Source organism: Manihot esculenta, chromosome 17 (assembly GCF_001659605.2).
Source record: "Manihot esculenta cultivar AM560-2 chromosome 17, M.esculenta_v8, whole genome shotgun sequence".
Taxonomy (NCBI): domain Eukaryota; kingdom Viridiplantae; phylum Streptophyta; class Magnoliopsida; order Malpighiales; family Euphorbiaceae; genus Manihot; species Manihot esculenta.
The window spans coordinates 31,798,452-31,822,664 of record NC_035177.2 but is presented as its reverse complement, the minus strand read 5'-3'; the positions used below and the strand labels follow the sequence as shown (position 1 = coordinate 31,822,664).

General features: G+C 30.2%; 4 protein-coding genes and 1 pseudogene across 4 annotated transcripts in view; 2 read left to right on the top strand and 3 right to left on the bottom strand.

Annotated features, from left to right (window-relative positions):
* The window catches only part of LOC110605204 (nuclear pore complex protein GP210), a 44,207-nt gene extending 43,058 nt beyond the window's left edge, over nt 1–1,149 (top strand). The window contains exon 41 of the mRNA XM_021743599.2: nt 249–1,149. Within this exon, the coding sequence (XP_021599291.1) occupies nt 249–791 (543 nt within the window). The 3' untranslated portion in view covers nt 792–1,149. The remainder of the gene's footprint in view (nt 1–248) is intronic.
* Nucleotides 1,150–6,542: 5,393 nt separating this feature from the next.
* Nucleotides 6,543–10,798, top strand: LOC110605458. Its single transcript, XM_021744051.2, has 5 exons — nt 6,543–6,971; nt 7,078–7,163; nt 8,195–8,500; nt 8,574–8,657; nt 10,163–10,798. The coding sequence occupies exons 1-5, from the start codon at nt 6,561–6,563 to the stop codon at nt 10,521–10,523; spliced, it is 1,248 nt and encodes a 415-aa protein (XP_021599743.1). The 5' UTR covers nt 6,543–6,560; the 3' UTR covers nt 10,524–10,798.
* A 2,296-nt stretch (nt 10,799–13,094) lies between these two features.
* LOC110605568 lies at nt 13,095–14,342 on the bottom strand (annotated as a pseudogene).
* A 1,281-nt stretch (nt 14,343–15,623) lies between these two features.
* LOC110604469 (alkane hydroxylase MAH1) lies at nt 15,624–17,280 on the bottom strand. Its single transcript, XM_021742643.2, has one exon. It carries the CDS (start codon nt 17,278–17,280, stop codon nt 15,697–15,699), a length of 1,584 nt encoding a protein of 527 aa, XP_021598335.1. The 3' UTR covers nt 15,624–15,696.
* A 4,151-nt stretch (nt 17,281–21,431) lies between these two features.
* Nucleotides 21,432–23,015, bottom strand: LOC110604956 (alkane hydroxylase MAH1; the record flags this gene model as incomplete). The annotated part of the gene is made up of 1 exon (XM_021743238.1): nt 21,432–23,015. A coding segment is annotated over one exon (1,584 nt), but the record flags the coding sequence as incomplete, so codon positions are not given.
* Between the last annotated feature and the right edge of the window lie 1,198 nt (nt 23,016–24,213).

Here is a 24,213-nt window from a genome sequence, read left to right as displayed (position 1 = left end):
AGTGTTCCCTTTTTCCAAAGGTTGGTTTTCATTTATGAGCTGTAATATTATTGAAAGCCAGTTGCGTCAGTTTTCTTATCCTTAATTGTCCAGCTGGCTGTGATTTGTGAAGTAGGATGTAGTAGGCCCTTGTGCAGATAGCTAGGTCAATTTATTTCATTGTTTAAGTAAATTTTTTTTTAAATAGAAAACATGATGTTTATGCATTATATATTATGTTTGCCGACACTTGTTTTTTCTTTTTGTAGGTGGAGATCAAGAAGGCAGAGCCAAAGAAACCCAACCTTCCACCACCACCTTCTAAGCGTTATAATGATTCAAGACCTGCATTTGGTAGTGGATTTGGTGATGTATATGATGGATATGGAGGCAGTGGCTATGGTAGTGGTGGTGGTGCTTATAGGTCTGCTGGAGCCTATGGAGATAGAGCTAGTACTTATGGTGGATATAATGGGGGTGAATTTGGTGGATATGGAGCATACGAAGGTGGTGGTGGTATTGGAGCCTATAGAGGGGAGCCCTCCTATGGATATTCTGGTCGTTATGGAGGCGGCTTTAGCAGGGGTTATAATTTAGGAGGTGGTTATGGTGGCCCTGGTGAGGGTTATGGTGGATATGGCAGTGGCAGTGGCAGTGGTGGTGGTGGAGGTGGATCTGGTGGTGGGTATGGAGGTAGCTATGACGCTGGCCTTGGAGGTGGGTACGGAGGTAGCAGTGGAGGTTCTTTCTATGGAAGTAGAGGAGGATATGGTGGCGCAGGTATTGGCAGATACCACCCTTATGGGAGATAAAAGGAAAAGAAAAAGGACAATGAAAAGATTTTTGGAATTATGAAGTGCAACAGCCAAGTGAAGTTGTGGCACTGGCAACTGTAATGTTTTAGTTGCCGATTCAGCAGCTTGTGCTTTCAGGTTTTTAAGTTTTTCGGGGTGGTGCCTGGGATTTTTCCACCTCTCTCTCTCTCTCTTTCGAGACTAGGAAATCTAGGTCGTCTTTTTTTATTTTTATTTAAAAAAAAAAGAATGAAAAAAAAAAGGAAATTTAAATAGCACCCATGAATTAAAAATGGTGGAAATGTACCCTCATTCTGATTGTTCAAGTAGAACTGAAATACAGATTAATGAAATTGGTATTAGCACTTTTTTTTAATTGACATGTTACTTTGTCTAATTTTCGTGCCCATGGGCCGGTTTCAGTTTTAAATCAGCGGTTTGATTTATTTTTAAATTGAATATAAATTGATCTGTTTGAAATGATTTCGATATGATTTTGTATGATTTTAAAGCAGTTATAATTTTGGTTTTGGGTTTTTCATGTTTTTGGGTTTTTCATGATTTCAATAAAAAGGGTCAATTTTATATTTATTTAAAAAAATTTAAAAATAAAAAATTTAAATAAAATATAAAAAAATATAAATCTTAAAGATTATTGAATATATATTTTATTAAATAAATAAATTGTATAAAATATATTTATTTATATGATATAAAAAATAAAATAAAATATAATTATTTAATAATTTAATTTACTTATACATTAATTTAAAATGCTACAGTTTTATAAAATAAATATTTTAAAAATAAAAAATTAAATCGAAACTGAATCAAATTGCCGGTTTGAATTGTTCTGTTTTAATTTTAATTCACATTGAAAAAAATTGTAATTAATTTCGTTAGTTTAAAATTTTAATCCAATTAAAAAATAAAATTAATTAATCAATTCAATTCACGGTTCGAACACAACCGTGGTCATGTATATGTCTAATTAAGTGTCAGAGCCCTACTATTCAACTACTAATCTTCTTCTATCACTGTCAAATTAAATAGCATAAAATTACGATGAGGAATGAATTTGTGCCAGCCACCATGCTCTTGCACACTCCTCCTTTTGGGTGCTTTTTCTTTTTTTTTTTTTTTTTTTTTTTATCAAATGATGTTTTTTTCATTTGCAGTCTATGATACGTGGTTTCTTATCACCAATCACAATCATTGATTTTTTATTTTTCAAATATGTATTTTTTCTTTTATACTACTCGACATACTCTAATTAAGGTTAAAATCCGTTGCACATGAATTCATAAATAATTCAATTTATTATTAACTATATTATAAATAATAAGGTTATTAATGTATTATTAAGAATTACTCTACTTTTTTAATGGTGAGGATTCGGTTAATGCAAAATTTTATTGACTCAAATTTAAATAAAGCGGAAATATTCAGTTGAATTTTAAAAATATATTTATATTATTAGTTAAAATATAAATAAAAATATATAGTAATCATTTTTATTTATAAAAATAAAATATAACTTATTTTTAAAATAATCATTTGTAAATTTGATATTGTCCATAATTTTATGAACATGATAATCATATATAATATTTTCTTAATAAAATTATAATTAATATATTAATAAATAAAAATTTGATTATTTTGATCAAAAGTAACTTAACTGAAAACCAAAATTTTTAAAAATTATTTCTATTAAAATAATTATTTTAATCGATTTTTTTTTCTACCAAAAATATAAAATTCATTAGAAAGGTTATAAAAAGTCCAAGATTATAAATAATGGCCCAAGGCCATCAAGATAAGCCCATTAAAAAGGTCTCAAGAATAAAACAAGAGAAAACTAAATAAACCATAGAAATTCAAACCTGTAAGCCCAACTTTTCTATTTGAAACATCAAACAAGACTCCGCCGTTTCCCTTCTCTATGCAATATGAGCATCTCCGGCGACAATGACAAAAGAGTTTGAAATAAATTATTAAAATTTAAAGAGTAAACACAAGTTAAAAGAAAATAAAAAAGAGCTGAGAAGAAATATGAATTTAAACCATCCAAACACATACATACTGATTTAAGAAAAAAGAACATGCATACTAATTCAAGAGAAACCGATGATATCGAATATTTACAAATGATGATGTATATAAATTATAATTTTGTATTAAAAATTAATATTTACTCAATATAGGCTAATTTAATAGTTTTTTTAATTATAAAAATTAAATAATGAGAATTTTAAATATATAAAAATATATTTAAATTTCCCTAATATACAGAAATTAAATTGCAACTTACCATGGTTTGGAAAAAAAAAATTGCGACTTCCATAAATATTTTAGCTTTTTAAAACTATTGTTTCCCTTTTACAAGTATAACTTTAAGCTCATCCATGACGTAAGAACCATAGGGAGAGGGATTGACTTTTTTTAATAGGTAGCTAAGCTATCAATAAGACAGTCCAATCAGAACAGAGCACTTCAGCAAATATAGTAAAATGACGGTTAAACTTTTGACACGTTATACAATTTATGAGTTTTGGACATTTGCGACTGCAGCCTTCTTGTCACCCTAATATTATTCCTTTTAAGCATTCCGTAACAAAATGAGAAAAGATAAAAGAAAAAAAAAAGGAAAGGAAAAGGACTGCTCTTCCACGCGCTTCTTCCCACGCTCCAATCAGAGTGATTTAAGTGCGTGCTTAATTGACAATAAAGATAACTGATAAACCAACTTATAAACACCTTAAACCTTTAATTATTTATAATAGTGTTTAATTTTTAAAATAACTGATAATTTTATTATTTTAAACTTTAATTCTTAAAATAAATAATAATTTTATTATTTAAATTATTTTTATAGTTAACTAAAAAAATCACAAAAGATATATAAAATATAAAAAGATTATAATTTTTTAAATAAGAATAAAAATTAGATGATAATTTTATTATTTAAATTAATTTTAAATTTTGTTAAAAATATAAAAATATAATAAAAATAAAATTTCAAATAAAAATTATTAAAATAACATATTAAATATTAAAAAGATTATTAAAATAATATTTTTATATTTTAAGTATAAATTAAAATTAATTAATTGATATTAAAGTATTATAATGAAATAAAAATATTAATTGAAAAACTTATTCTGCTGCTTGCCTATTCAACTCTATTTTTCTCTTAAGATTTTCGTCGATCATAATTAGAAGGGTTCGATAAAGAGGAATCAAGATTTTGTACTTTCTCCTATTTTTCATAGTCCTAAAATTATAAAATATTTAAAAGAAAATTGTGTCAATAAAATAAAGCGAACCATATGACTGCACCACTATTACTCTATGACTCTATGTCTTACTACAGTGGATCCTCAAGCCAACAATCAGCCACCAGAAATGGACGAAAAACAGTTCTATACAAGCCATCTGCGCAGCCGTGATCAATATTCGATTTAAAAAATAATTGATTGAATTAAATTAATTTAAAATTTTAATTTAATTTTTTATTTAATTCTATTCGATTCGATTTTTAATTTTAAAAATTTTAATTATTTCAGTTCAATTCAGTTTTAATAAAAAAAAAATCAAAAAAATTAAATCGAATCGATTAATAATAATAATATGTTATTTTCAATAATACAGAAAAATTAAATTATATTAAAATTAAAATATTTTAATTAAATTTTAAAATATTAAAAATAAGTATAAAAAATAAAAAAATTATTAAAAATTAAAACCAATTAAATTGAATCAAATCGTACCGAATCAGATTAATTCAATTCGATTTGATTTTTAATCAAAATTAATTTAATTTAATTTTTATAAATATTAAAATTTTAATTTTTAATTTATTTAATTTAATTTATTTTTAAACCAAATGGATTGAATATTCACAGCTAACACTCCAACACTGTTATTTGCAGTAAATGGAGTACTCAAAACCTCTTAAAGGAGACTAACAAAAACAAACTAATAAAAAGAAAACTATACAAAATAAAGCGAAAAGGCCTAAAGGCCAGATCGCCCTGAAGAAACTCAATTGCAACTGGTTTGGTGTAGAGAGAGGCGAGGAAAGTTAAATTATAAAAACAAACCACAACCTGACCAATTATATAAACAAGTTCAATTTTTTTTTATTATATATTGAACATTATAAATATGGTAACTCTTATGAAATAAATTTATTTATTTATTATTTTCTAATTTTAAGTATTAATAAAATAAAGTTAATTTAAATTAAAAATATTATTCAATAAATTTAAAATGAATGATATAATCTACAGAAAAAATTAAAATAAAAAATCAAGTATAAATAATTAAAAAAATCTGTAAAAATGGCCAAATGAATCAATTATACATCTTATATATTCTATTTAGCATGATTCATTTTGTAGGAAAATAATTTAAATAAATTATTATAAATTTAGATATAGTTTTATTTTTTAAAAATAAAATTTTTATAAATAAAAAAATGCAATTTTCATTTTAAATTAAAAAATTGAATTTAATTACGAATTAAATAACAATCTTACCAAATATATATGAAATAAAGGTTATAAAAAGATCTAGCAATTATGCTAACAAGCTAAATCAACCACCATGGTACATCTGTGTTTGTGGTCTGCTAAAAATAGCTCACAACAAGAAGCGAAAATTAATAAACAAGCCCAATCCTCAAGAGCCAAACCCAACTTAACCACAAAGGAAAATAGTGAAACATTATCGGCCTCGGACAACACCTCACATTGACATCTCCATTACACTGATGCCTGCCTCACCGATCATCACCGGAAAGTAGCCAATGAGGCAATAGCATAAGCCATATCCACAGCGACCAGCTGAGAAAGCAAAAAACCAAACAGAATATTGACCCAACCAAAGCAGCATACCAACCTTACCAGGCTACCACAGTAATAAATCACCAATCTCGCATGCAAGCACTAGCCCTCCTTGATTATTGCCACTAGTCATTGGAGTTAGCCCATGACGATTTTAATACATCATAATTGTGGATCCATCTTCAGAAGTTATTATTATGCTACGACGCCGATAATAATCGAGCCATTGTGATGTCAGTATAAATATCTGTACATCGACGATAAAATTCAATAATTACTTATAAAATTAAAAAAATTAGTCAAAAATAAAAAAAATATCAAAAAATATATATACTATGGTGTTTTCTGCCAAAAAATAAAAAAGTTCTATATAAATATTATTTTTTGTTCGTCTCTCTCCATTATAGTTTTTAAATATTTGTATTAAATGATTACACGATAAGAAAATAAGATATTTATTTCAATATTATCTATGTAAACCAATTTTTTAAAATTCTTTTTTTAATAGAAATGTAATTAATGTATTTTTTCTGTAAAGGGTTTCTTTATAATGACAATGGACATTTACTCCTTGAGTGACCAAATAAAACTTAGCCGATTTTATCACTATAAAATTAATACAATTAAATATTACTTGAATTTATTTTAGATGTGATCTGTTTTTTTGCCATATATAAAATAAATACAAATTATAAACATTTTGGATCTAAAATTTAAATATAACTAGAGTTAAATAAAATTAAATTAACAAATAAACGGAAAAATATATAATTTTATTAATAAATTTCATAACAAATTTTTTATTCAAATTAAAAAAAGTATATTATTATTTTTGTGAATTACGCGTGCTCCCACGCTCCTCCCGCGCTTTCATCTTCTTCCAAGCAGACAGGGCCCATTCTTTTCACCAAATAAAAAATAGGGGCCAAAAAACGTAATGCCCATTGCGCCCACTCCCCGTTTTCTGTTCTCTCTCTTTCTCCATTTTCCTGGTCAGTCCTCTTCTCCGTGCAGATTTTTCTCGCTTCGCTCTCTTCCATCACAGAAGCCTGGAGCCCTAGCTCTATATACAACACCTGGACGAACTGTAACTCTTGTTTCAATGGCGGATAGGGAGAATGTTTTGACGGCGATATCGGCCGAAGAGGAGGCGGAATTTGGCTTCACTCGGACGGAGATGCACAAGAGCAACCTCGCCGGTACTGTGGATCCGTATGACCGTCACATCTTCGTTTGCTTTAAAGGCCCTGACGCATGGCTCCCACGCGTTGAGGAGTCTGAGACTGATCTCCTCCCCAAGCTCTTCTCTTCTGCTGTCAAAGCTCGTAAGAACGACATCACAATTAAGGTACTCATGATTAGCGTTTCATTTCCTTTTGCTTTTTTCCCCTTTCCTTTATTTACGTTGATGCCACTTGGTGTCCTTACCCTGTATTCTCTTTTTCTTTCGATAGACGAAGGTAACGATATGCGAGGAACGCGAGGGGACTGATTTTGAGAGGGGAGATGTGTTAATATTTCCTGATATGATCAAATACAAGTAAGTTTTCTGTGTTCTATTATTTCATTTTCTCTGGAGATTTTTTTTTAATTTGTTTTTGAGATTGTGATTGGCCAAGTTTCACCGAACAGTTAAATTTAGATGCCAGTAGACTAGGAAGGTTAGGGTTCTAGACTTAGCCTTTCTCTTCGTTGAGCTTTAGATTTTGCTATTTTTCTTTTTCTGGAAATGCCTGGCCACATCAATATTTATCAAGAAATCTGGAATACGTCGGAGTGTATTACTTCAAAATTTAATCTACGAATTGGTGAAATATGAGATAAGAAAAATAGTCATAGGCTATATATTTACGCCCTTTTTTTTTTTTATTCTTTTGTCTTTTTGATGAAGACTGGCCATTATGTCTTTTAGATGAGATACCTGGGCCGCAGCATGATTAGCATTAAGCTTTTGAGTCTAAGGTGCCAGTGATTTTAGTTTAATTTGAGATTCTACTGATTTTGGGGAAATAATTGAATCCTTGAACAATTTATAAGCTTTATGGGACTGCTATTAATCGCTGAGGCAGCTCTTGAACTCTTACTCATTCCTCTGTTACAATTCAAATTTTGCTTTAAATTTTGAAAATGTTATGTGTAAGATTTTACCTTTTTCAATAAATAATAACTTTCCAAAGAATGCAAGGATGTTTAGTTTTTCATTTCTTTAAATTTTGCAGCTGCTGTTTTACTATTGGACTATGACATTCGGATAAGATTTGATAGCTTGATATTTTTCTATTGAAATTATTTGTTCTAAGCTTTGAGAGTATGCTGAGCATAGTTAGTCATGTTTAAGGTGTTTTTTTTTAAATTATTATTTTATCACTGAGATTGAGATACTGCTGACTTTTGAAATTGCTGAACGCCAGTAGGATTGAGGATTCAGGCTTTTCTTTATATATATTTCTTTGTTTACAGATATGCCTGTAATGTTCAGCTGAAAATAAGTAACCAACGAGATTTTTTCACTTTATTTTCCAACTGTTTTTTTCTTTTTTATTCTGAGATTGTGTCATTTTGAAATCAAAGGCGTTTGAAGGACTCAGATGTAGATGGTTTTGTTGATGATGTGCTTGTGAGTGGAAGGCCGTGGGCTTCTGGGTTGCAGGAGAAGCTTACAGGTTCATATGTCTTTGTGTGTGCACATGGTAGTCGGGATAAGAGATGTGGTGTTTGTGGACCTGTTCTAATTGAAAAGCTCAAAGAAGGGATTGAATCTCGAGAACTGAGGAATCAAGTGTTTGTTAGTGCCTGTTCTCATGTTGGGGGGCATAAATATGCTGGGAACGTGATTGTCTACAGTCCAGACTTGGAGGGAAAAATTATGGGCCACTGGTATGATTTGACCTTTGTTTGTCTTGTAATGCCACAGATTACAAATTAAACTAATAATATTCTGTTCTTATAGGTATGGCTATGTTACACCCGATGATGTGCCCGAAATTCTGGATCAGCACATTGGGCAAGGAGTAGTGATAGAGCGCATTTGGAGGTATGTGTTTCTGTTTCAATGCTTTTCCTATTTTTATGAAAATTCTGTTTTTGGATGATGCTGATGCATTATATGATCTAGGTTTTACATTTGGCAACCGCATTAGTTATTGTCCCTTTAATTTCTCTGCAGCGGCAATATCTTTACACTCTAATTGTTGTTCCTGCTCCAGATTTACACTGTTTTTGGTCATTCACCTTTCTTCCAAGGCAGCTGCAGTTGATTTTTTAAAGAATTTTATCTTTTAAGTTTGATAAAAATTGTTTGAAGTGTAGTTGTGCTTCTGCCAATGATTCTCTATTTAAATCCACTCTAATTGGTTCCTTTTCTTGATATGAATTTTGTGGAAGTTGCCTTTTCTGGCCTTGTACTGCACTAAGTATAAGCAGCATTTTACGGTTTAGTTTCTTTGACCTTTCTATAAATGTAGCCAAAATCAAGTAGAGTGATCCGAGTCGCTTTGGAGTTAAAAGTTCTTCCTTTTCTGTTTGATGTACTATTAAAATGGACAACAATTGAAGGTAATAAAACTTAACAGGTTTCACATGTAGCTTCTTTCTAAATTGTTATAGTCATAGTTCTCAAATCGAGAATTGAATTCTTCATTTTATGAATAAAAAATTGAGAATCGAATGGAATCGTAAGATTCTATATAAATTCTAAAAATTAATTAAAAATAATAAATGTTCTAAAAGTAAGTAAAAAAATATCTTGTAATGACATATTTTGATAAATATGTAACTATTATTTATATAATTTGACATATTCTTTGTAATAGAATAATATGTATTTTCTATGTTTTATAGTTTTATGTTATAAATTATAAATTCTAAATTGTAGACAATAGCTATCATTATACATGTGTTGAAATTCTCATTTAAATTTAATGAAATAATCAAATAGCAAAAAATGATAGCAGATTTTAATATTATTATTATAAATTATCATAACTTGATTACTATAGTTAAATAAATTAACTAAAATGAAAAAAGAAACAAAAAGAAGAGGGAAAGGGAAAAGAATGGGTGGTGGAAAAAAAAATAGTTAAGGAAAGGATTTATGTATATTTTTCATGACAAAAATGAATGAGATCTTAAATTTTGAATATATAAAGTTTGACAATCCTTATAAATAATTGATTGAATAGGGTGAAGACTCGGTTGATTTATACCAATTCACTTGATTCATTATTGATTCTTTTAATTTAGCCATAATTCAGGTACATTTGCAATTTAGCCCATTTATTTGAATCACTAGGATGTGGAATTGAATTGAAAATCATAATATTCGAATAAAGAATCATAAGATTCTGACAACACCTATTACAAGGAAGTCCTTATCATTTCCACATGGTGAATTGGTTTTCCAATATTTTCATTAATATTCGAGTTTTATGCCATTCAATAGACTGCTTCTCTTTTTCTATTCAGATGTAATTACTTTATTTATTTGTATAGCATCATTTAATACATTGAGGAGCATGAATTTATGATAATCAAATACAGGGGCCAAATGGGGGCACCTACTGAAGAAGGGGAAAAGGTGGCCAAACAAAAGCTTCCAAATGGGCAAGATGTGAAGGAAAGAAAAAAACATGAAGAAAGCAAGAATGAGGTCCAAAAAGAGAATATCGGTGGCTGTTGCCAGGGTGCTAATGGCTTTTCATGCTGCAGAGATGGAAGTTTGGAAGTGAGTGAAGAAAGCAAACTGGAGGAAAACATCAAAGTTCATGGAAAGAAAGGATTAGGTAAACTGTCAAGCTGGATAGCATCATTGGAGCAAAGTGATGTTCTTACAACTGTTGGTGTGATTGGAGCAGTTGCAACTGTTGCTGTGGCCTATAGCTTGTATAAAAGGTCGTGCTGAAATATGCCTTATAGATGCATTAGTATTTTTATGTGGGTTTACATAACTTTGCTTTTTTTTAGAGCAGATAATACTACTGAAAATAATCCTCCAAAACCACTACTTGGGAGAATGATACTTGTATGTTTTTGTTAAGGGTGGAAACTTATCGCCAAAATTTTAGCAGGCTGAGTGAAATTGGGAGCAGAAGTCTTCTCATTTCTTGACGTCCAAACAGATTGTTTACTGTTCTACTAGAATGAAATATACAACCTCTGGTAAATGGTTTATGGTTAGTGCTCAAAATTATTGGAGTGCCTGATTCATTTTAAATTGGTGTCTGCTAGTATAGTTGCAATGATATTAATGGTCTGTGAGAGATGATTGTGATATGTGGACTGAATCTCTCTGGATATTTTTAAGGGTGCCAATGTGAATATTGTTTAGACAATATGGAACTGTTTATGGATATGGGATCCCACAATTGCCATGTTTCGACTTTGATTTGTATTATAAAAATTAATATGATTTAACTCTATTTAGTTTGAAATGTGAACTCTTGGTCCTGGGTGATGATTGTTTCCTTAGAAGTGGAACTGATTTTTCCTGGAAATATTTTTGTTCTGCTGGATGGATGAAAAGAGACAGAATTAGCGCGTCCCAGTGAGTGGGTGGGAGGAACGGAATGTGGATTGATCTGTTGAGCTTTTTTATTTCCTATATGAAGTTAAATGTGCCCTTGGCAAGGCTCACACATTGAGTTTTGTTACCTATCTAGATTCAACTCAAAACATAAATGCATGGGTCTTATATAATTTTTATATGGAGGGATCTACATGTTTGTGTCTTTGAGTGCATGATGGACGAAGTTTAGACAAGAATTGCCCATTGCAATTAATGCTGATGCACTCGCAGCTATGAATGTCAAGGCCATAAAATTAGAAACCTCTTCATCTCTCATCTTTTTTATTTCTTTTTTCAATAAAGGCCAGTTTTCACTGTCCCTTAGGGCTTCCTTCTGCCTCTCTCGGTGGGGAGAAGTCTCTCCCACTAGAAAAGAAGGTTTAACTCTCTCTCACTTGTAGCAGGGTGTATATAGTAGTTTTTTATATTGGTCCTAGATCTTGAACATCAGTGTGAGGATTTTTGTAAACCTAGTTTGCTTGGATAAGTTTTGTTTCTTAGCAAGGTTCGATGGTTGTGAGATTTATGGTTATGTTTGAGAGAAGTCAGAATTCCAGGGGGATCTCGGTCTCTCCTCACAAACTTATGGTGCTTCTTTTGCATGCAAATTTGATTGTTGCATGGTGAGATACAGAGGTAGATTCTGCTGAAGGCGTTGCATGAGTTCTTGTTGTTGCTTTGCTCTATTTTAGGTAGTCCGTGGAGATGGTGCTTATTGTCATGAGGATCGGCATCTCAGGGTTTCTTTAGCTGGTTTGTCTGATGCCTGCCTGATCCTTTTAAGGTGAAATTTCCGTTTGGAGCTCAACCTTAAAAATTTATGAATTCCTACATAACCATACATATCTGCATTTCTATTTTTTATTTTATTAAGAGTTAATTGTAAAAAAAAACAAACAAATTGAATTAAATTCTTGATCTACCACAAAGTAAGATAATGTAAAAACATTTTTGTATAGCAGAAACAGTATACTAACTGGCTTCAATTTTACACATGAAAAGGAAAGGATATATAATCCCTATTGTGCAGCTACCCTACAAACATTAAGACTTCATTTAGAAAAATAATTCATTTATGAGAAAATAATTTAATTGAATTTGTATATAATCACATGTATGCATTTCTATATCTTTTAAGATGTTTTTTTGAAGTTAATAAGAATTAAATTTTTTATTGTAAAAAAAACAAATAAATTAAATTGAATTCTTGATCCAAACTGGGTTGATATTGTAGAAACCTTTTATATGGCAGAAATAGTGAACAACACATAAAATTATACAAACTGGCTTTAATTTTACACATGAAAAGGACAGGATAGTCCCTGTTGTGTAGCTAAACTACAAACCTTAAGCTCCCTTACTAGAAGAACTCGACAAGACTTTTACGTTACCAAACCACTGCAACTCCGATTCAATCATGGATTCAAGTCAAAGCAGCCATATTGAGCATCTGAATTAGTCAAATCTTTCAGTTATCTTTTAGTTAATTGTTTTAATGATTTCCTATTTGTAGGGAAGTATTCCTCTACTTTTTATTTCGTGTGGTTAGCTGAAGAGGGTGTTCCTTCATGTTGAAATAGTGCTCATTTGATGTAAGATCACTTTTTATTTCATGTGGTTAGTTGAGGAGGGTGTTCCCCATATTAAAGTAGTGCTCCTTTTGATATAGGAAGGAGTTATACTTCCTTTATATATTTAAGCAATAACATTAATGAAGAGAACAATTTCCAAAATCAGTTAAGTTTTAAGCGCTTTAAGTTTCAGAGGTTTCGTTCCCTCTGTTAGAGCCTAAATTGTTAATGACCAGAGGTCGTAAAAACACTCTTAACCTAAACACTCAAATTCCTGCCATACCCTTAGTCCACAAACCCATAATCAGATCCACAATCCGAGAGCATAACATTTTAATACATAAATTTTCATTTGCTGGTTTACATCCAAGCTCATAGTTTCTAGAGAAAATTAATATTATCACATGAGATTTCCATCATCTCCTCCATTTGAAGATCCAAATCTTTCACAAACCTTAACTTTCAAACCCCCTTTCATGTAAAGTACCATAGAAACACTTTGATCAATTGGATGGTTTTCAACCACTTGAAGTTTGAAATTCCATAAAACAGCAGAAGCAACTGTTTTCATTTGCAAGATAGCCAAGTCCTTACCTAAACAAGTTCTTGGTCCTTCATTGAAGGTTATGAACTTGTAAGATGGGACATGCTTGATTTCACCCCTCTCCGAAATCCATCTCTCTGGCTTGAATTCTAAGCAATCTTTGCCCCATATATCTTCCATTCTTCCCATTGCATATTAAGAATATATGATCTTCATATCTCCAGGGATTTTATGGCCGCTTGGAAGAATGTCTGGTCCAAAGGAATCTTTGTGCAATAAAGGTATAGGTGGATATAGTCGAAGTGTCTCAAATACAACAGCATGGAGATAAACTAGTTTCCTTACTTCTTCAACATTGAAAATCTTCCACTTACTATCAGTTCCTGGTCTTAAATTTGCTTCCATTTCTTCCAAAGTCTTTTTCTCTACAGATGGATGTGTTCCAACAAGCCAGAAAAACCAATCAAGTTCAGCTGCTATAGCATCTCTTCCTGCTGCCATGAGATTAAATGCAGTGTCTCTTAGAAACTTATTTGATTTAGTACGGATTATCACACCTTCTCCTAGATCACCCTTAGAATCATCATCATTCACTAAGAAGTATGTTAATAAGTTGAACTCCTCTTGTTCCTCGTGATTTCTGCTGCTTTCGTCTAATTGTTGTCGCTTTCTTGTAATGCATTGCCATCTCCCATAGGTTCAAAAATCTGCCTAAGTTCCTCACTCTTGTGGTAGTTAGAGAAATTCTTGCTCAGGATATGGTGAATGTTCATAGAATCGCTAGTGAACACAAAATCCATGTTACCAAACCAATGCCCTTTGAACACAAATGTGCCTCGACTTTGCAGGAGAATGTAAGTGAGATAATCTTGCATAAGAGATACGTTCCAAGAATGTTGGGGAAGCATCCCTACTATAGGCCAATTTATAAGTAGAGAGTTCCTATTCCACCACCAAATCCAAGCAAGGATAAGTGTAAGAAAAGAGAGAAATGCTACCAGCATCTCTGAATGCCCAAGCACACCCATTTCTATTTTTCAAGTTACACTCACCTGAAATCCAAACCATGGCGTCATATTTATATATATAAAAGTAATTTATCAACTTGAAGAAGAAGACAAAAATCATCATTATCAATTAAAGGCCAACGACCAACTACCCCCTTGCGGCAATCCATTTACCATGCATCACTTGTTACAGGGGTGAGCATTCGGTCGGTTCGGTTCAAAACCGAACCGAACCGAATAAACCGAAAACCGAAATTTTAGTGTTTATAAAACCCGAACCGAACCGATTTTGGTCAGAAACCGAATCGAACCGAACCGGTCTGATTCGGTTCGGTTTGATCGGTTTCGATTTTTAATAATTTTTTTATTTTTTACATTTTATTTTTAATATTTTAAAATTTAATTAAAATATTTTAATTTTAATATGATTTAATTTCTCTATATTATTGAAAAAATATATTATTATTACTAATCGGTTCGGTTCGATTAAAATCGAACCGAATCGAAATAACTAAAATTTCTAAAATTACAAACCAAATCGAACCAAAATATATAAAAAACCAAATCAAATTTTTAAATCAATTCGGTTCGGTCAATTTTTCAATTTGAACCGAATACTGCTCAGATCTACTTGTTAGGATATGGAAAGAAAAGGAAGGAAAATAATTAGTAAGAGAGTAGATGCTGGGCTATCGTTATCCTCAGAAAATAATTTAAATAAATTTTTATAAAATTATGTATAATTTATTCTTTAAAAAAATTAAAATTTTATAAATAAAAAATAAATTAAATTAAATTTTTATGATATTTTTATTACATTTGTAAATTTTTTTATATAGTAAAAAGATATTTTATTATTATCAATAACGTAAGTGAATATTTAACCGAATTAAGTGAAAATTAATGTTTTTTATATTTTTTTATTATATTTTTTCATCGATTAATAATTTTTAATCACTTTATTGTTTTTTCACATATTAAAATAAATATTTTTTTATTAATTTTCTAATATATTTATTTTAAAAATAATAAAATTTTATTAACTATTAAAAATTATTTTAAGAGATTTATTAAAAATAAAATAAAATTAAATAGAATTATAATAGATAATTTATATATTAGAATAGTGTAAAAAAATGAATAATAATTTTAAAATAATAATAAAAAAAGATTTAGTATGGTAACTCAGGTTCTTTAATTTTATTTATTTATTTAGAGCTTATAAACAAAATTTTCAAGTGGAGTAGAATCACATAAAAAAACTTTAATTTTACACATGGAAAAAAAAGGAGAGGATAATCCACAACGGTTGGCTATCTCTTATATATATATTATGAATTTTTTTATTTTCTGTTTACATGCAAGCTCATAGAATCTGGAGAAAATTGTCATATGAGATTTCCTTCATTTCCTCTAGCTGAACAAGCAAATCTCTCAAATACCTTGACCTTCAAACCCTTTTTCATAAAAAGCACCATGGAAAAATTTGGACTAACATGATGATTTTCAACCACTTGAAGAGAAAAATTCCATAAAACAGCAGAAGCTATTGTTTTCATTTGCAAAAAAGCCAAGTCCTTACCTAAACAAGTCCTGGGTCCTGCATTGAATGCTATGAATTGGTAAGAAGACACATGCTTGATTTCTCCTCTCTTTGAAATCCATCTTTCTGGCTTGAATTCCAAGAAATCTTTACCCCATGTATCTTCCATCCTTCCCATTGAATATAAAGAATATATTATCTTCATATTTCTAGGTATTTGATGACCACTTGGAAGAATGTCTGGTCCAATCGAAGCTTTGTGCTCAAAAGGTATAGGTGGATACAGTCGAAGTGTCTCGCATACAACTGCATGGAGATAAACTAGATTCTTTACCTCTTCAATGCTGAAAATCTTCCACTTTCTATCAGTTCTTGATTTTAAATTTGCTTTCATTTCTTCCAAAATCTTTTTCTCCACTGATGGATGTGTTCCAACTAGCCAAAAAAGCCAAACAAGTCCAGCTGCTATAGTATCTCTTCCAGCTGCCACGAGATTAAATGCAGTGTCTCTTAGAAATTTATTTGATTTAATATCAATTGTGACACCTTCTTCTCCTTGATCACCTCCAAAATCATTATCTTTCACCAAGAAATATGTTAATAAGTCGAAATCCTCTTGTTCCTCATGATTTCTTCTGCGTTGGCCTAATTGTTGTCGCTTTCTTGTAATGCATTGCTCTGCAAAATCATCAAACACATCGCGTGCTTTCCTAACCCTCTTCTCTATCCCTATCCGCAACCATCTTTGCAACTTCCAAATGCCTTTTGGCATGGTATGCCTGTGAATTGCAGCTATCGACATGTCATCATAGGCCTTCGCACAAGGAATTTGAGGGAATTCAATGGAAAGGGAATTGGGATCGAAGCCTAAAACCAACAAGCAGATATTATCAAACATGAATCGCTTAAGCACATCTTGTAAATCTACCTCAGTTGCTAGTATGGAAGCATTCTCTAGAATTGGGAATAGGCCTTTCAAGATCTTCTGCTCCATACTACTCCTTGCAGCAAGCTCGAAGCTCTTGGTTCTAAGTACATAATGAAATATTCTCCTTAAGAATCTCCAATTATCAGAGTCAGAAGTGAAAATCCCATCTCCCATAGGTTCAAAAATCTCCTTGAAATCCTCACCCTTGTGGTAATTGTCAAAATTCTTGCTTAGGACGTGGCGAATGTTCATAGAATCACTAGTTAATAGAAAATCATAGTCACCAAACCAATGTCCTTTAAACAGAAAAGTACCCTGGCTTTGCTGAAGAATACAAGTGAGAAAATCATGGAGACGAGACATGTTCCAAGAAAGCTGCGGAAGCATCCCTACGACAGGCCAGTTGACAAGTATCTCGTTCGCATTCCACCACCAAACCCAAAGGATAAATGTAACAATAGCAAGAAATCCTAGAATTGCTTCCAGCATCTCCATGCCCATTTCAATTTTCCAAGTAATTAATAATCTTACTTGAATATTTTTACACAAGCAACTCTTGTTATATTTGACAACATGCTTCTAAAACATATGTTTATATATAGGGAGGATTAGGGCAAGTGCAGTTTCCTTTTGGCACAAGAAATATAAATAGCACTTACGTTGCATGAGCGATCTATCATGCTCGTTTTCTGGCACAAATTTTGCATGAGACAAATTAGAAATTTGTTTGGATCGGATTGAAGAAGGAAGAGTGGAAGACTTCCCTTATGAAATTGTAGATGCTCGTGTTTATATATATTTGCAAAAACCTATTATTATTTGAATTATTTATTTTTAATGGAATTAAACAAGTTCTGAGTCCTGCATTGGATTTGGAGGTTATGAACTTGTAAGATGGTACATGCTTTATTTCACCTCTCTTTGAAATCCATCTCTCTGGCTTAAATTCTAACCAATCTTTGCCCCATATATCTTCCATTCTTCTCATTGTATACAAAGAATATATGATTTTCATATTTCTAGGGATTTTATGGCCGCCTGGAAGAACTTTTGGTCCAATGGAATCTTTATGTACTAAAGGTATAGGTAGATATAGTCGAAGTGTCTCGCATACAATTAGGATGAGCATTCAGTTGATTCGGTTTAAAATTAAATCGAACCGAATAAATAAAAAATTAAAATTTTAGTATTTATAAAAATCGAACCGATTTTAGTCAGAAATCGAATCGAACCAAACTGGTCTGATTCAGTTCGGTTTGATCGATTTCAATTTTTAATAAAATTTTTTATTTTTTACATTTTAGTATTTTAAAATTTAATTAAAATATTTTAATTTTAATATGATTTAATTTCTCTATATTATTAAAAATAACATATTATTATCACTAATCGGTTCAATTTGGTTTTTTCGATTTTTTTTTTATCAAAATTGAATTAAATTGAAATAACTGAAATTTCTAAAACTAAAAATCGAATTGAATTGAATAAAAAATCAAACTGAATTTTCAAATTAATTCGATTCGGTCGATTTTTTCAGTTTGAACCGAATACTGCTCACCCCTACATACAACAGCATGGAGATTAAACTAGATTACTTACCTCTTCAATACTGAAAATCTTCCATTTACTATCAGTTCCTAATTTTAAATTTTCTTTCATTTCTTCCAAAATCTTTTTTCTTTATTTATGTGTTCCAACTAGTTGTTAATATATGGAGTGTAATGATATATTATGAACTGTAGACCGTAGCCCACAGTAGCAGACCCAACTATTATGATATTTCTTTCGGCCACCATGGATTATTATATTTTTTTGTATTTTTTCTGAATATATAAATATATAATATTTTTTTAGTATATTATGTTCTAAAAATTCATAGAGAAATAAAATAAATATAGCTTATGTGTTGCTTATTTTTTGTTCTTATAATTTGATTGTATGATTGTTCGATTATTAATACAAGCCAAAAAAAACCAAATAAGTCCAGCTATTGTGGTGTCTTTTCCCACTACCATGAGATTAAACATATGGGTGAGCAAAATTCGGTTCAAACTGAAAAAATCGATCGAACCGAATTAATTTTAAAATTTGGTTCGGTTTTTTATTCAATTTGGTTTGTTTCGGTTTTTAATTTCAAAAATTTTAGTTATTTCGGTTCAGTTCGGTTTTGATCAGAAAAAATTGAAAAAATCAAACCGAACCGATTAGTGATAATAATATGTTATTTTTAATAATATAGAGAAATTAAATTATATTAAAATTAAAAATATTTTAATTAAATTTTAAAAAGTTAAAAATAAAGTGTAAAAAATAAAAAAATTATTAAAAATCGAAACCGATTAAACCGAACCGAATCAGACCGATTTGGTTCGATTCGGTTTCTGACCAAAATCGGTTCTGTTTTCATAAATACTAAAATTTCTGTTTATTCGGTTCGGTTTGATTTTGAACTGAACCGACAGAATGCTCAGCCCTAAACACAGTGTCTCTTAGAAATTTGTTTAATTTAACAAGGTAACGGGTGTCGAATTCAACAAAAATAAATTTTGTTATTTTCAATAATTATGAATTGTAAATATGGTGAATAGAATCGAATTCACATGAAATGAATTAACTAGTATTTTTAGTGAGAACAAATCAAATTAAAATATAATTATAAAATGAGTCTTAAATTGAAGAGATTTAACTGAACGGAAAAGTAATAAATAATTAAAGAGATTAATCATATTAAAAGAAAAACATTTAATTTTGGTAATATTTTAGTGTTAGTTCTCAAAATTAATTATAGATGCAAGAATGTCTAAATTATTTTTTGATCAATCAGTTATATTTATTGATACGGTTTTAAAACTTAATCTTTCCTTAAATAATAGATTAAAAAGAATCAGATCATTATTTAGCCTTTAATCAATAAATAAACTAAATAATTTTAATTTGATAACAATATTAAAAATTAAAAAGATTGGACTCTAACCAAAAAGCTCACACTTAGCGCAATTATGAAATCAGAATATATTATTTCACAATCAAGTATTGTTTGTCATAAGTATCAAACTCAAACGTGATTATAGACTTAATAAATTTAAACGACTATATACTATTCACTCAATTGAATAATTGATCATATTGTATCAACTAAATAAATAATAATCTTAAAAATATCATAAATAGCATAGAAATTAAAAATAAGAATGAGAATTAAAATTGATTCAATCTCACCATTCTTGTAAATTACACCTCGAAAATTTTTTAATTATATAAAAAAATTTAGCTACTGAAACTCATATTTCTAACCAACATAAAATAAAATTCAATTCAAACAACTTTACTTTTTTAAAGGAGTAATCCTAAACAAAAGAAAATAAAAGAAAATTCATTTAAAAGTGAAAGTAATACTCTAAAATTTTCTTTTCTTATTGAAATCATTTTTTATTGAACGGATTTCTGCAATTTATCAGAGAATTAGATATATGAAAATCCCGTAATATTGCATAAAATGTGTCCAAAGTTTGTATACGCCTTATCCAAAGTTTACAGTACGGCCCTACTTACTTCTCGGTGAATTCTACCTATAATCTCAATATAAAACGTGTCTAAAATTTATTTCGTGCCTTTATTCACTTCTCAATATAAACCATGTAAAGTAAATTGTGTCCACAATATGAGACGTGCCCAAGACTCACTTCGCGACTCCACCTCCAGTGGATGGTAAATTACTCCTCTCCGCTTTTTATATATCATTTAACGTTTTCAAATTGCTTTGTTGTTTTTCTCGTAGATTAGCAAATAGCGTAACTCACACCTTAGCATTTCTTAGACGGATCTTCAGAAGTGGAGTCCTATTCCTCCTGATTTTCTTTTTCATGTACTGATTTTTTATTTCTAATAATGAAATTTCTTTAATTTTTTTAAAAAAATTATTTGAATCACGTTAAATATAATAAAATATTTTTTAATTTGACTAAATTATTTTTTGTAATTACTTTAATATCATTTCTTTCTATTATTTTATCACAAGAAACATGGACTAATTAAAAGAGATAAAAATAGAAATGATAAAATAGTATCTATAATTATTGTATTTAGTCGAAATATTAGTAAAATTGGAAATAAAGTTAAGTATACTCATCTCAAAATGACAACACTTATGGATAAAACTTCTACAAAGTGATATTAAATGAATCAAATTAACCAATTAAGCATCCATAATGTTTGAAACAATTAAATTTCTCAATAATCTTTCTCAAATGCAGAATAATTTATTGCTGGCTTCTAGTTTTCCATTGATTTAGATTCTGCTAATTTGTAGATTTGTATTTTCTTTTTCATTAATAAGTGAAAAATCCAATTACTTATTCACATAAATTTCCCATAATATATTTAAAAATTAAATTTTTAATAGAAAATCATTTACTTGTCTAATTGAAATAGGAAGCACTAAATTTAATATTTTGATAAAATTATAGTTGAAAAAGCTTTGTTATTAATTATACATTCTTAAAATTTTTAATGATGTAAATATCATAAGAAAAAATTAAGATATTATTATTATTATTAAGAACAAATATATTTGAAGAAAAAGAAAATCTAATTATGTAAGAATTTTTATTTGCTTGGTTTACATGCAAGCTCATAGTTTCCGGAGGAAATTGTCACAGGTGATTTCCTTCATTTAAAGAAGCAAATCTTTCAAAAACCTTAACCTTCAAACCCTTTTTCATGGAAAGTATTACAGAAATCCTTGGACCAATAGGATGGTTTTTAACCACTTGAAGAGAAAAATTCCATAAAACAGCAGAAGCTACAATCTTCATTTGCAAAAAAGCCAAATCTTTACCTAAACATGTTCTGGGTCCTGTATGGAATGTTATGAACTTGTAAGAGGGTATATGTTTGATTCTACCTCTCTCTGAAATCCATCTCTCTGGCTTAAATTCCAAGAAATCTTTACCCCATATATCTTCCATTCTTCCCATCGAATATAAAGAATATATTATCTTCATATTTCCAGGGATTTTATGGCCGCTTGGAAGAATGTCTGGCCTTGTGGAAGCTCTATGCTCAAAAGGTACAGGTGGATATAGTCGAAGTGTCTCGCATACAACAGCATGCAGATAAAGTAATTTGTCTACCTCTTCAATACTGAAAATCTTCCACTTACCATCGGTTCGTTCTCTTAAATTCGCTTTCATCTCTTCCAAAATCTTGTTCTCTACATATGGGTGTGTTGCAACTAGCCAGAAAAGCCAAACAAGTCCAGCAGCTATTGTGTCTCTCCCGGCTGCCAGGAGATTAAACGCGGTGTCTCTTAGAAATTTGTTTGATTTAATATCCATGGTTACATCTTCTCCTCCTTGATCATCTGAACAATCATCATCATTCACTAAAAAGTACGTTAATAAGTCGAAACTATCTTGTTCTTTCCGATCTTTGCTGCTTTGACCTAATTGTTGTCGCTTGCTTGTAATGCATTGCTCTGCAAAATCATCAAAGGTGTTCCAAGCTTTTCTAAACTTTTTCTCATTTCCAATTTGCAACCATCTCTGCAACTTCCAAATACATCCTGGAATGAGGTGCCTATAAATTGCACCCTCGGACAAGACATCGTATGCCTTTGCAACAGAAGGAATTTGAGGTAATTCTGTGGAAAGTGAATTCGGATCGAAGCCTAAAACCAACAAACAAATATTATCAAACATGAATTGCTTAAGAACTACTTGTAAATCTACCTCACTTGCAAGTATTGAAGCATCCTCTAGTACTGGGAACAGGCCTTTCAAGATCTTCTGCTCCATCACACTCTTTGCAGCAAGCTTGAACCTCTTGCTTTCAAGTATATAATGAAATATTTTCCTTTGAGTTCTCCAATTATCTGAGTCAGAAATGAAAATCCCATCTCCCATAGGTTCAAAAATCTGCTTAAATTCCTCGCCTTTATGGTAGTTTGCAAAATTCTTGCTCGTAATGTGGTGAACGTTCATAGAATCACTAGTTAATAGATAATCCTTGTTACCAAACCAATGTCCCTTGAGTAGAATTGTGCCCTGACTTTGCTGGAGAATATTAGTGAGAAAATCATGGAGACGAGGTATGTTCCAAGTAAACTGCGGAAACATCCCTATGACAGGCCAGTTGATAAGTACCTCATTCGCATTCCACCACCAAACCCAAAGGATAAATGTAAGAATAGAAAGAAACCCTAGAATTGCTTCCAGCATCTCTGAGTACCCAAGTAATTAATAATCTTACTAGAATATTTTTGGACAAGCAACTCTTTGTATATTTTACGACATGCTTCTAAAACATATGTTTATATAGAGAATTAGGGCATGTGCAGTTGCCTTTTGGTACGAGAATTATAAATAGCACTTACGTTGCATGAGCCATTTATCATGCTCTTTTTCTGGCACAAATTTTGCATGAGCAAAATCAGCATTTTGTTTGGATCAGATTGAAGAAGGAAGAGTGGAAGACTTTCCTTGCGAAATTGCAGATGCTCGAGTTTACGTATATTCTTTGAAATATTTATTTTTAATAGAATTAAATAAGTGGAGATTTATTCTGATTGGTTGATTACTATGGATGCTAATATTCCTCTTGCACTGCATGTTTACGACAGGTTTACAGAGGGTTTCTAGTGTATGAAGGGCTTCTCTTCGCCCGTCGCTAATTCCTTCGCCCCAACTTATTTTTCAGCTTTCACCATAGCCTCCGATCCTTTTACCTCTCTCTTCTAGATTCTCTGTCGCAGCCATTGGAGTCCATTGTCAAGCTCCTCTCGTCCTCCGAAAGCCATCGATCATCGCTAGCATCTGCTTAATTTCTTCCTCGTGGCCAGCAGGAACTGTCTTCCACGTAGAGCTAGAAAAATTGGGTAAAATATACAACTAGTTGGATAATTAAACTTTTATTTGTTTTATTAAAAATTATTTTCATATGTTTTTAATATTTGAATCACTCAAAAAATTAATTAATAAAAAAATATTTAGTCAAAGAAAAAAAATTAATTGTATTTAATAAAAATGACTTTTTTAAAAAAAATAAATCATTTTTTTTTTTGAATTGGGGGGTTGGGAATTCAAAACTGAGATCTATCAGGTTTACTCGAATACACTTACCAACAAGCTAAGTCTCTGAGTGCATAAATTATTTTTTATATCTTAAAAATTTTACTAACACTATTATATATAAAATATTATTGATATTTTTTATTTTTTAAATTATAAATTATGTAATCACTGTTTTACCTTCAGAATAAAATTAGTAACCTTTTATTAAATTTTTATATCTACGTACTATATTTGTATTATTTATTAAAAATAGAAAATTTTAAATTTTTTTTCATTAAATAGAAAATTTATTTTAAAACATTATAAAGATAGTTAATATATTTACAAATAATAGTTAATATATTTAAAATATTAATTTATAAAA

Excerpts from the sequence above, each read along its gene's own strand:
- LOC110604469 (XM_021742643.2), bottom strand. The coding sequence starts at position 17,280 with ATGGGCATGGAGATGCTGGAAGCAATTCTAGGATTTCTTGCTATTGTT.
- LOC110605458 (XM_021744051.2), top strand. The coding sequence starts at position 6,561 with ATGCCCATTGCGCCCACTCCCCGTTTTCTGTTCTCTCTCTTTCTCCAT. Across the intron at positions 8,501-8,573 it reads GGAAAAATTATGGGCCACTG|GTATGGCTATGTTACACCCG; the intron begins GTATGATTTGAC and ends CTGTTCTTATAG. Across the intron at positions 8,658-10,162 it reads GTGATAGAGCGCATTTGGAG|GGGCCAAATGGGGGCACCTA; the intron begins GTATGTGTTTCT and ends AATCAAATACAG.